The sequence below is a fragment of the Schistocerca cancellata genome, chromosome 4 (genome assembly GCF_023864275.1).
Source record: "Schistocerca cancellata isolate TAMUIC-IGC-003103 chromosome 4, iqSchCanc2.1, whole genome shotgun sequence".
In the NCBI taxonomy this organism is placed as follows: domain Eukaryota; kingdom Metazoa; phylum Arthropoda; class Insecta; order Orthoptera; family Acrididae; genus Schistocerca; species Schistocerca cancellata.
The window spans coordinates 377676364-377689799 of NC_064629.1; the positions used below are offsets into that span (position 1 = coordinate 377676364).

The window sequence follows — 13436 nt, forward strand, 5'->3', positions numbered from 1 at the left end:
CATTAGTAATAAACCCGAAGCTCCTAATTGCAAACAAAAAACACTAATCATTAGACTAAGTGGTCAGTTTGATTAGGCTGCTGTGACACTAGTTTCTCATACTGTGACATTAAAAGACTATAAAGACCATGTATCACATCAAATAAGTGAGTGATGATTACTGGAGAAGAGAGACTTTGACATATGGGAAACTGAAAATATAATAAAATCGATCAGCTAAGATTTGAACAAACAGTTGGCGTTATTGTCCATGACAAAAGCAGGCTGTGAACCAATAGATACGGCTGAGAAGGATAGCAACATTGCCAGGTATGGTAGTTTTATGGATAATGCCAGTATATATCTTGGGCACCTAAGGTGAGATACAATGTACAGGGTGTTTCAAAAATGACCGGTATATTTGAAACGGCAATAAAAACTAAACGAGCAGCGATAGAAATACACCGTTTGTTGCAATATGCTTGGGACAACAGTACATTTTCAGGCGGACAAACTTTCGAAATTACAGTAGTTACAATTTTCAACAACAGATGGCGCTGCAAGTGATGTGAAAGATATAGAAGACAACGCAGTCTGTGGGTGCACCATTCTGTACGTCGTCTTTCTGCTGTAAGCGTGTGCTGTTCACAACGTGCAAGTGTGCTGTAGACAACATGGTTTATTCCTTAGAACAGAGGATTTTTCTGGTGTTGGAATTCCACCGCCTAGAACAGAATGAAAAGCGATACAATAAAGGATCTGTTTGAAAAATTTCAATGGACTGGTGTGACGGATGAACGTGCTGGAAAGGTAGGGCGACCGCGTACGGCAACCACAGAGGGCAACGCGCAGCTAGTGCAGCAGGTGATCCAACAGCGGCCTCGGGTTTCCGTTCACCATGTTGCAGCTGCGGTCCAAATGACGCCAACGTCCACATATCGTCTCATGCGCCAGAGTTTACACCTCTATCCATACAAAATTCAAACGCGGCAACCCCTCAGCGCCGCTACCATTGCTGCACGAGAGACATTCGCTAACGATATAGTGCACAGGATTGATGACGGCGATATGCATGTGGGCAGCATTTGGTTTACTGACGAAGCTTATTTTTACCTGGACAGCTTCGTCAATAAACAGAACTGGCGCATATGGGGAACCGAAAAGCCCCATGTTGCAGTCCCATCGTCCCTGAATCCTCAAAAAGTACTGGTCTGGGCCGCCATTTCTTGCGAAGGAATCATTGGCCCATTTTTCAGATCCGAAACGATTACTGCATCACGCTATCTGGACATTCTTCGTGAATTTGTGGCGGTACAAACTGCCTTAGACGACACTGCGAACACCTCGTGGTTTATGCAAGATGGTGCCCGGCCACATCGCACGGCCGACGTCTTTAATTTCCTGAATGAATATTTCAATGATCATGTGATTGCTTTGGGCTATCCGAAACATACAGGAGGCGGCGTGGATTGGCCTCCCTATTTGCCAGACATGAACCCCTGTGACTTCTTTCTGTGGGGACACTTGAAAGACCAGGTGTACCGCCAGAATCCAGAAACAATTGAACAGCTGAAGCAGTACATCTCATCTGCATGTGAAGCCATTCCGCCAGACACGTTGTCAAAGGTTTCGGGTAATTTCATTCAGAGACTACGCCATATTATTGCTACGCATGGTGGATATGTGGAAAATATCATACTATAGAGTTTCCCAGACCACAGCGCCATCTGTTGTTGAAAATTGTAACTACTGTAATTTTGAAAGTTTGTCTGCCTGAAAATGTACTGTTGTCCCAAGCATATTGCAACAAACGGTGTATTTCTATCGCTGCTCGTTTAGTTTTTATTGCCATTTCAAATATACCGGTCATTTTTGAAACACCCTGTATGTCCTGTTTTTGATATTGTTCTAAATAGGCACTCATTCTGTGGATTGTACAGACATGTAGTGAGTGACAGCAGTCCATTTTTAAGAATGCAGGATTGTGTGCTAATCTCTCCCCCCCTCCCCCTGCTTCTTGGATGTAAACTGGTGCTGCCATACTTGCCAGGTGTTCAGTTTGCTTTACAAGGTAGTACTTGGTTTAAAATGGAAATCCTTTGCAATAGTTTAAGAGAACAACTGATAGCTGGTATTTGCAGTTTTCATTAGGGTTTTAATGAAATTTGTTTGTCTGTTTAATAGAACTGCCACCTAAGTGATTGTTTTTTTGCGGTTTCCTGACAAACATAACAACTACACTAAAAGTGGACTGACACATGTGAAACTCCTGACATCTCTCTCAAAGAACACAATCTTATAGACATACTCCTCTACTCCAACAATGAAGAAGTAAATAAGAGTTTAATACCTTATAACAACTAAGTTATTAAAGAAAGACCACAAATCCAGACTGGACAAGGTTGAAGCAAGGGATTACTAACGAAACTTTGAAAGGAACTATTTTGCCATTTACCTTAACTGAATTACATAAACTGTATAAAAAATTTTATCTGGATGCCAGATAGGAATCTGTATCCTCTGTCTCCATAATTTGAGTCCAGTGCATTAACAATTATACAGTTTTTCATGGTAATCATCTGTTACATTCAGCATTGTATTATAAAAACTGACCAGTTCCCATTGTTGACTAATTCTGACATAAAAAACATCAATATCTGTACTAATGATAAATGACTGCCTACAATTACACACCCTTAAATTTGCAACTTGATATGACACCAACCTCATTCCTAAGCATGGTTGGACTAGTATACTTGGCTAATCTCTTATTCTATCTATAAAACATTGTTTAAATTCATCTTTTGTGGTGCTTGACAGCACCTCCGTCATTTTTTTTCCTCACCTCAGCAACATCAACATCAGTAAAATGCTTTCCTTTCATGTCTCTTTTGATTCTAGGAAGGAAAAAAAAGGTCATGTGGGGCGAGGTCACATAAGTATTGGGGGGTTAGGATCAGGCGTCATACCATTTTTGGTCAAGAGCTGTCATACAGACATGGCTGTGTGAGCAGGGGCACTGTCATGATGGAAAAACCAGCCACCCAACTGCTACAAGTCAGGCCACTTCTGAAGCACACTGCTACACAGTCTTTTCAAAACTTCCCAGTAGAAAGCATTAATGCATATCCGAAGGAACACTGTATCTTGCTTCTGAACAACAAAGGCAGTGCAATGTCATGTCAATAAGAGATTGCCAACTCATTAAGCTTTTTAAGGCACCAAAGTACATTTAAAGAAAACTAATTTTTGCATAGTTTTATATGAGAGTGTACACAGTTAGAAGAGCAACACAAGAACTGCAGATCATTTTGGACAAATGAGATTTTGGAACTAGCTCAATATTTTAGACAATAAAGCATATTGTCTCAACATCTAAAAACTTGTCATATAACATTTTGTTCAGAACTTACTCTGCCTTCGAAGTCTAGACAGGAAAGCTCCTGCTGGCACAGCAAACTGCTCCACTGGAATCAGAAAATCATATTTTGGAACTAGGAAGCATAAGGTTACATCTAAAATTTGATTCAGATAATGTGTTATTTCAAGACTTCAAACTACTTCTGAAAGAAATCTCTTGAGATCATACCTGCTTGAACGAGAGCGTTTGAATTGGCCAGTACTGCTAATAGTCCTTCAATTGCTACAGACAGACAAAAAAAAAAAAAAAAAAACAGAAAAATTATGTTTGTAAACTAGTAAACATAATGTAAAATATGTGACTGCATGCATGATAGTACTAGAAACTACGCCAGTTATAAAAAAAACTAAGTACTGCTTACCATTCTTTACTAAAGTCATGCTGTCTCCTTCAGCTGTTACTTCCTGGGATCCTACAATCAGAAACCCATCTTCTGAAACTAGCAGAGGTAGTGTGGAACAAAAAATTGCACACAAGGAAATGTGTTATTTCTAGACTCAAACTATTTACAGGAGTAAAATTATAGATCAGTCTTGCCTAATTTTATCCATTCTGCTCTACATTACCAAAGTTTTCAACCTACTGCCCATAGTCTAACTTTATAATATATCAAGCCGCCAACAATTTCTTTCTTTATCTCCCTACCATACCTACACCATTTGCATATGGCCCCCTGCCACTCATATTTTATGCCAACTACCTATATATTAACATCCATATATCCACAATTTTGCAACCATCAAATACTACCTTCAACATTTCAATTATATCTTAATGCTGCAGCATTGAAAATCTCTCTATATAGTACATTACTGCACTTGCACTTAGATGAGTTGTCATGTTTCATTTATAAGTCAGAACTTGATACATCAGACTTACTTTGTTTTCACTTTCATGGTCATTCTACTTGCAGACTACCCTCTCTCCACATACAGAGTAACTACAGTTTACATGCTCATAATCACAAAAATACCTTAACAAAGCCCGGCCCTGCACATTGTACATTTGACAGAGAATTTTTTCCTTCCAAGCAGCAGACACAAACATTACTAAGTTTATATTTACTCATGGACACAGGAAAATATGGCTTTTTACACTGACAAACAAAAATGGAATTTTTACGAATTTTTTTGCTTGGCAAAAAATTGACCACAATATTTTGTGGTTGATTTTTCAACCGCAATCTTTAGACTCATATATTTAACTCATATATTAATAAAAAGTCATCTCTTGAAGGAGGTAAACAATTTTATTCCTGGGTTTGACATTTAAACTTTGAACAAAATTCACATTTTCAAAACAATTTTTCTGTTGAAAATAAAAATTTTACCTTCTAACTAAATTGTGTAAGTATATCCATCTTTCAAAATTATTTTGATAACCAAGCAAAGTGCATCCAATAACACTCAATCATTCCATACCGAAAATGGTGCAAAGCATTGCTTCCATAGTGCTACCTTGCAGGAACAACAATTAAGAGAACTTCTTTTCGGTTTTGCTCATTTACTGCACATTGCGCACCTCCTTGAAGTATCTTTCACAGGCTTGTGTACTGCAGTAGTAGGAGACAAGCTTACCTTGGAAATGATGTGTGATTTATTCTCACTAATAATGACTTTTGGGTGAGGTATAGTTGCAGTCTTAGATTTGGAACAAAAACTACCAATTAGATCATTTGTCAGTATGCTCCAGAAGGTTAAATGCGACTGCTAGTTTCTTTGTACGGAGCATAGGCATTCACTATTGCTGCATCTGTAAAGTAATAAAAATTTTCATCCAGCCACACCTAGACTTCCATGCTACATTGTAGGATGTATGATGCTGGTCAAATCTATCTACACCACCCACATAGCAGTTGTAATTAGCAATGGCTTGAGGGCAAGGGATCATTTTCTTCCTCCCCTTCTTGTCACGACATGTAACAAATGCTTTCTCTGTAGGATTGTGCATACTGCTTGCAACAATGACTGACTTAGTACCCCTGTCTTTCCATTTTGTTATAGACACATCTCCTGACATAGCGAAGTCAGATTCCACCATACTGAGTTCTTTATTGGTTGAAAGAATTCCCTTTGGGAAATACCTCCTCAAAGATAAAATCATCCCACATCCAAAAATACCTTTCTGCAACAATTTAGATAGGAGAGGGAAGCTGGAGAAAACACGATCGTAAAACAAACAGTGTCGATAATGTTGGAACGATGATGAAAGTGACAATACAACTTTCTCTCCCAGAGTATATTACATTTATCAGTCTTTCCTTCATAAATCTGAAGGTTCAACATGTATCCTTTTACAGAGCAGCAATAGCAGAAACTTTGTAGCCACACTTTATTGCTTTGAGTGGCATGTACTGCTTGAGAGGTGTCCTGCCTTTGAATGCTATCATACTTTCATCTACTGAAAGAAATCTACTTGGACTGAATGATGCTCTGAAAACTTCATTCACATGATTCAAAAGTGGTCTTACTTTATAAAGTTTGTCATAGCCTGGAGGACCTTTACTGGGCATCTTTTCATTGTCATTCAGATGCAAATAACAAACAATTTTGAGAAATCATTTGAATGACATTATATTTACAATTCTTGGTACCTGAAAGTTGGGGTCAGTTGACCAATACTGGTGAATGCTCAGAAGAGAATGGAATCCCATTATAATTGGTATACCATTAATAGCTTTCAGCTCCTCTAAGTTCAGATTGAGAGCTGCTCTTCCATTGAATTTTCTTGGTGCAACTCCACATTTTTTTGAAATGGTGTTGCCACCGTGTTATTGCTGTGCCGTAAGTCTCTGAGTCACTATCTGAATGAGTATTGGAATTTGCCAAATAATGTGGAGGCTGAGTAATAACTGCAGGATCTTCACGTTTATCACAGGTACTGTCACTGAAGTCTAATTCCTCTGTCGAACTGCCACCCTACATGGGATGAACTGTATCATGGAGGCACTGGCTGGCCCTGGGTTCAGGGTGAATCCATGAATATTCTGCATCTGTATCACCCCAATACTCAGAATCATCCAAAGAAATGTCAGAACATGAATATTCAAGAATTTCCAGTATCTCTGCTTCGTTCAGTCTTTGTCTAGCCATTTCACTACAAAAGAAATTACACTAATGTATCCATTATTGACCACAAAAGAAACTAATAACCATAAAAAACATTGAACGCTCATATAGTACATAGTACAAGCAGCTATGATAGATATTTCATAAATAAGAATTACTTCAAAGCAAATCATCTTAACACCAAGCACAAGAAAATGTAGGATGTCCCACTCTGTACTGCAGCGCGCCAAATGTGCATACAACTTGAAAATAACATCTCGGCAGCAAAGTTACTGGCTGCATGTCAAGTTCTGTGATGTTCTTTCAACATTTCTCTTACCAAAAAGCATGTATGAGAATGATGACCACACCTTCCTGGGTCACAGTTTACAAAACCAGACAGCCCTGTATTTTGGCAGAATAGCAGAAATGAAGAGCTTGCTGAACAGTGTAATTGCAAAACATTTATTTCAAGACTACTAACTTTCGATATCAAGACACTATTGACACTTTTCCAAAGATAAAACTTCAGAGAAGGAGAAAATGGGTAAAATTTATGTAACAACAACAATACACTTGCCTGCAAAGTAACAAAGGTAATAAATGCCTTTGATGCAGTTGGCAACATTCTGTGCTTGATTTTTCAACCACAATGACAATGTCCCCCTCCCATCTGTTGAGAATTTAGTTAACTATACTGTGGCCACTTTTCCAACGACAAAACGTTCTCACTGATGTGCTGGAGCCATAACGACTACATCACAACGTAAATCAATGAGAAAATGTGCCCTATGTGATGTGGTCAAAAAATCGACCAGAAACCTATAAAGGGTCAAACTGTATATACAATTCAGGTTGTACAGTAATAAGAGCTAATAGACAAAGGCGTTGAAAAGATTTTCTTCCTTTACAATGGCTGCTTGACAATTTTCTGAAGGTTTACATAAAATGGAGATACATCATATGGGTGGTGCATGCCATATTTTCAATATGAGCTCACTTACCAAAAATCATAATTTTTTGCATTAGCAAGGAAATCAAACACATGCTTGCATGGAACAGCCAATGTCAAATGACAACCATCAATAAATCTTATTTGAAACCAGAAATAGATTAATGAAACTAAGCTTTCCTAAAATGTGAGACCAATTGTGCCCCTCTAGTATTATATTTTTGAATGTTATTGTTTTCAAATTGCAATTGACTGCTCACAACAAACTATGTAAGATCTGCCAGGTCACTAATATAAAACATTAACCCTTTTGTTGCTATAGGTGTTCTTCTGCATTCTGTGCTGAGTGTGCTTTTTTGCTGCTATATGCTTGTCAAATGCTGCTACCTGTGCTGAGAATCAGTGTTCCAGCCATCATGAAATACTTATCATCCAATTTTGAGAAAACTATTTGGTGAAAAAATCTGATTTTTGCACATCTTACTGTCTGATATCTTCCCTCAATATAGGGTTCAATTTCTTTTTATTGTTTGTCACAGTTATTGGGGCGCATCAAATCCAATAAAACATTGCTCAAATTTTAAAGAGTTTGCGGAGGTAAAAACACACTGTATGAACTTCGTTGTACTTGAAATGTACGTAAGATTTCGAAATTTTACTTAAAACTGAGAGCAGAACAAAATCTAATTTTGTTCTCGAGCAATTGGCAATTTTAATTGGTGAACTGTTGAGCATGAGAAGCTCATTTCCGTCCCTCCACATCGGAAATCATGCCATCGTAACAATCACCATATTTCGCAAATGCTTCAAATGATCAAAACGAGGATTTTTGGAAATTATAACTTGCAAACAGGACCATATGTCGTATGATAAATACACTAAACTTCTGTGTCCACCAAGATATGGAATTAATCCACCCACAGCAGTTAGAAGTTGGCAAAACAGGATGCATAAATACATAGATCATGCTTAAGGAAAACCTGGAGGCCACCTTTTAAACATGTCCTCACCATCTAGTGAGTAGCAAAACATAACGAGTTAACTCAACCACAGCAGTCAAAGGGTTAACAGCACCACTTCCTTGATGCTTGCCTAAAGTTACTTTACATCTGTTGACCCTACAGCCAAGATAACATGCTGAATTCTACCTACCAAGAAATCCTCAATCCACTCACAAATTTTGTTTGATAACACTGGGCAACAACCAAAAAAACGTCATGGGTTTCTCAGCTGATTTAGACTAATTTTGGTGTTCTGAGTCCGAATATCACATTGATTTTGCTCTATCAGGTCAACTTTTTGAGATACAGCCATAGGCCTACATGACCATTTTTCCCTGAAATGTAAGCCTTTTTATAGGCTTCAATATGCTAATATTAGGGGTTTTAAGGGGATTATTCAGGACATATGAAAACAAAAGAAGCCTTTAAGATTGTAACAGTTAATCATTCCAATAGATGCCTTTTTTTCTTACTATAGTATAAAATTTATTCTAATTTTTATTGTCTGACAGTCAACTGGATATTTCTATTACTATTTCAGATTGATATGGCTTCTGCGCGACGTTCATGCATGAATAATCCAGACGTTTTCTGCTACATCTGTGGAGAATACCCGCTTTCAGTGGACAGGAAGAACATCACAGGATTTGTGAAGAACGCCTACCAGACTTACTTTCAAGTCAAGCTGGGTGACCAAGATAAGCCCTGGGCACCGCACACGGTCTGCAAGAAGTGCGTGGAATACCTCCGGCGGTGAACGAAGGGCACAAAAACTTCACTGAAGTTTGGGATTCCGATGGTTTGGAGGGAGCCCTTTGACCATGCATCGGATTGTTACTTCTGCGCCATCAATACTACTGGCATCAACCGGAAGAATCGGCACAGCCTCCAGTACCCCGACCTTCCATCTGCCCGCCGTCCAGTTGCTCACTGCGAAGAAATTCCTGTACCAGCGTTCACAGAGCTTCCTAACATCGACGACGAGGCCACCACTGCAGACGAGTAAGGATATATAGCAGACGAGTAGTATGAAGCACAAGATGGTCGGCAGCTCTTTTCACAATGTGAGCTTAATGATCTTGTTCGGGATCTCAGCTTGTCGAAGACTTCATCCGAGCTGTTGGCCTCCAGACTCCAAGAGAAAAATCTACTTGGCGAGGACGCGCGTATCACTTTCTTTCGTAGAAGGCATGAGGACTACATGGGCTACTTCTGCCAGGAGGAAGACCTAGTGTACTGCCGAGATGTCGCCGGTCTTCTTGTTAAACTCGGGGCTCCTACATACGATCCGAGAGATTGGCGACTCTTTATTGACAGCTGCAAGCGCTCTTTGAAGTGTGTGCTCCTCCACAACGGGAACGAGTTCGCCTCAATCCCTCTTGCTCACTCCACAACTCTCGTAGAGAAATATGAAGCAGTGAAGTACGTGCTCGACAAAATCCAATATGAGCAGCACCAATGGATCATCTGCGTCGACTTCAAGATGGTGACCTTTCTACTTGGTCAGCAGTCCGGGTTCACGAAATACCCATGCTTTATATGTATGTGGGACAGTCGAGACAGAGCCCAGCACTATGTAAAGAAAGTGTGGCCGCCAAGAGAGCAGTTAGTACCTGGTGCGAGAAACATCATAAACGAACCTCTTGTTGACCGGGAGAAGATATTGATCCCACCGCTACACATGAAGCTTGGGTTAATGAAACAGTTCACGCGTGCTCTGGACAAGGATGGGAGGTGCTTCCACTACCTGTGCCGAGCCTTTCCGCGACTGACCATTGAGAAGCTGAAGGCCGGCATTTTCGATGGGCCACAGATACGGCAGCTCATAAAGGACACAGAGTTCGAAAACTCCATGAACACGTTAGAGTGCGCCGCGTGGAAATCATTTGTGCAGGTGGTGAACAACTTCCTGGGGAACACGAAGGCAGCAAACCACGCCAGACTCATCAGCAGCATGATAGAGGCCTTTCAAAAGCTCGGGTGTTTGATGAGTATAAAGATGCACTTCCTGTACTCACACATGGAGAAGTTTCCTGAAAACCTTGGGGCGATGAGCAGGGAGAAAGGTTCCATCAGGACATGCGCCAAATGGAGGATAGGTACCAGGGGAGGTGGGACGCAGTCATGATGGCGGACTACTGCTGGATGCTGAAGAGAGACAACCCAGCAGCTGCTCACAAACGGGAATCGAAGAAACGCCGATTCATGCCGTGAACTCTGAACTTTTGTGTCACGTAACGCTCATTGTTATACTAATATTATGATAAATATGCTTATTTAATTTGATGGAGTAAATAAAAACTTAATGAATTTGCATACGTTGACTTTTATTTCTTGAGGAAAACGGAAAAAATCTTCCGGGGTTTCTCAGCAGATGATTCAAAGAAATGTGTTTTTTTATGAAAAATCGATTTTTAAAAATTTCTGTAGCAAAAAATCCTGACCTGATAGAACAAAACCAAGGTCATTTTCGGACTCAGGGCATCAAAATTAGTCTAATTCAGCGGGAAAACCCTAGGCTTTTTTAAAAAAATCTTTTCTTGTTGCCCAGTGTAATCCATGTGATCACACTTTTTTAAATAAGCATTAATGTGGTGTAGGTCAAATACTTTTGAGAAGTCAAGAAATTATTTTCTATCTGACTACCTTGATCCATCCTTTGGATGTTGCCCTTTTGACAGCCTAATGGGTTGAATTTTGCAATCTACAATCCATAAGTCTGCACTTTATTTTCCACATGTTATGCAATAGTAACAGATTCTCTTGAAATTTCCTTACAGAGACTGACAGCATGGAGGGTATATCCTATCACTTACTATTCTATTGGGGACATAAGTATCTGGTGATTGGTCAACTGTTGTTCTAAAGTGCAGCCATGGTTTCTCCACATGCTCCCACCCAGTACTAATGGTTTCAAGTCCCTCCTCTATGTACGACACTACTACCTCTTTGTTAATTTACAGAACATGTAGATTTTTCTACTTGTTTTCATTGCTCTTTGCATTTTGGCACTCACTGTTCCTACAACTGCCTAACAGTCACTGATACCAGTTTCCATACTGACATCCTCAGAGAAGTCAGTTCTATTTTCTGCAATTAGATTTACTCTATTTCTGTCATGAGTGGACATCTGAAAAATTAATTCTACACTGCAGGGAAAAAATAGGCTACACACTCAAGGACTGTGTTCAGTGGCACCAGGGAATAATAGTGGATACTGACGGGTTGTAGTGTTCGTGATTCATATCACAGTCATCAGCAATTAGAAGATCAATTTGTGTACCCTCTGTGATGACTCTGCAGGCAGAAATTGTGCTGAGTTTAGGGGTGAACCAAGTTTACAGCATTCATTTAGGGTACAATCATGCCCCACCAACAAGTACATATTCTCACTGAACAGCTTTCCATCTGAACAGTATTGCATTATGGGTCTATGGGAAGCTGGACAGATGTATCAACAGATGGCTGCAAATGTTGGGCACAGCATATTGGTGGTGTGTTTCTGCTTTCAGAAGTGGTCTGCCGAGAATTCCCACATCTGCAGATCAGGTTCTGAATGTCCACATTGTGTAGACACACGTCAAGATCGATGCAGTGCACAAGCGGTGGTGGCCAATCGAACATCATCCAGGGATGAAATCCAAAAACATGTTGCCCATGCTGCATCATCAGGGACTGTTAGAAATCATCCACTTGCAGCAGGATTAAGATCACGAGTGCCTCTGGCCAGGCAAGCAAGGCTACTCTGGTGAAAGAGTTAAAACGGAAATTGGAATGGTGCTTCAGTGATGAGAGTAGGTTTGTGTGTATGGAAGTGTTAGACATACACATGTATGGTATAGACCTGTGAGTTACCTATTCCAGAGTGCATTTGCCCATGACACACAGGTACCATCACAGACTTCATGGTGTGGGGAACCATCAGTTCCAAGTTGCAGTCGCATTTTTTGTTTCAGAAGGGTAAAGTAATCAGTGCCTACTACAAAGTGCAGCCTGTTATCACCATGCTACTGCCACTTCTTCAAAAGGATGGTGATGTGCTTTTCCAGCAGGACAAAGCACATACACATATGACTACCCTGGCCAGCAAGATCACCAGATCTCTCACTGATTTAACATGTATGGGATACGATGAAGAGGGAACTTACTCATTCTCCAGGGCCTGCAACAATCATTGCCAAATTGCAAGAAAAAGTACAAGATGTTTGGGATAATCTATCGCAGGATGATCGTTTGCATGGGAGATTACACTCCTGCATTGCTGCCAGAGAGGTATACACTGTATTGATGTTACTGTTTGGGCATTCTTTACTGTGAAGTGTGTCTCATATGTGCTGAATTTCTTAACATATACTTCTACAATGATGAACTACCTATCTCCTCAATTGTTAGTAAAATGACCTTTTCATTGAGGGGGTGCATTTATTTTTTTCCTGTAGTGTATGTAGTTCTGGAGAAAGAATGTAGTATTACTGCTGAGAATGTTGTCATGTGGAGAGTGGAATGGTGCTCAGCTGTCCTCAGTAATGAGAGTAGGTCCGTCTGTACTGGGGTGTTGGGTATACAGATGTATGGCATAGACCTGTGAGCTGCCTACTCCAAAAACTGCAATTATACAAAACAACTGTCACGATTGAACTCTCCCACAATGACAGTACAATTGGGAAATATGTACTTGCAAGTTGAGTTTTTCTCTAAGGTTTTAAGTTATCCCTAGAGTTGAGTATGGTGGTCAATAGAAGGGTCCAAGTATACACTGATGCCCTTGCTTGATACTAGCTTTGGCCAAACACTCTGACATGTAGCTTTAATTGGATTCAAGTTTCTTATCTACTACAACAAATACACCACCTCCATTTCCCTTTAGTGCAACCTTCAATACACACTTACATTTACACTAAAAGAACCAATTTCAGGTTTTAGCCAACTTTATGTACCTATGATTATGTGAGCTCCACTACTTTTAGAAGTGTTATAAGCTCTTGGCACTTTGTAGTGAATTCTTCAGCAGTTGATCATTGGTAATTTAATAGTTT

General features: G+C 39.9%; 1 protein-coding gene across 5 annotated transcripts in view; it reads right to left on the minus strand.

The window, feature by feature from the left end:
- The window catches only part of LOC126184872 (uncharacterized), a 100657-nt gene that overhangs the window by 48551 nt on the left and 38670 nt on the right, over positions 1-13436 (minus strand). For all 5 annotated transcript variants that reach the window (XM_049927490.1, XM_049927494.1, XM_049927493.1 and 2 more), the window contains 3 exons: positions 3762-3812; positions 3569-3622; positions 3393-3446 (listed from right to left, as the gene is read on the minus strand). In XM_049927490.1, coding sequence (XP_049783447.1) covers positions 3393-3446; positions 3569-3622; positions 3762-3812 — 159 coding nt within the window. The remainder of the gene's footprint in view (positions 1-3392; positions 3447-3568; positions 3623-3761; positions 3813-13436) is intronic.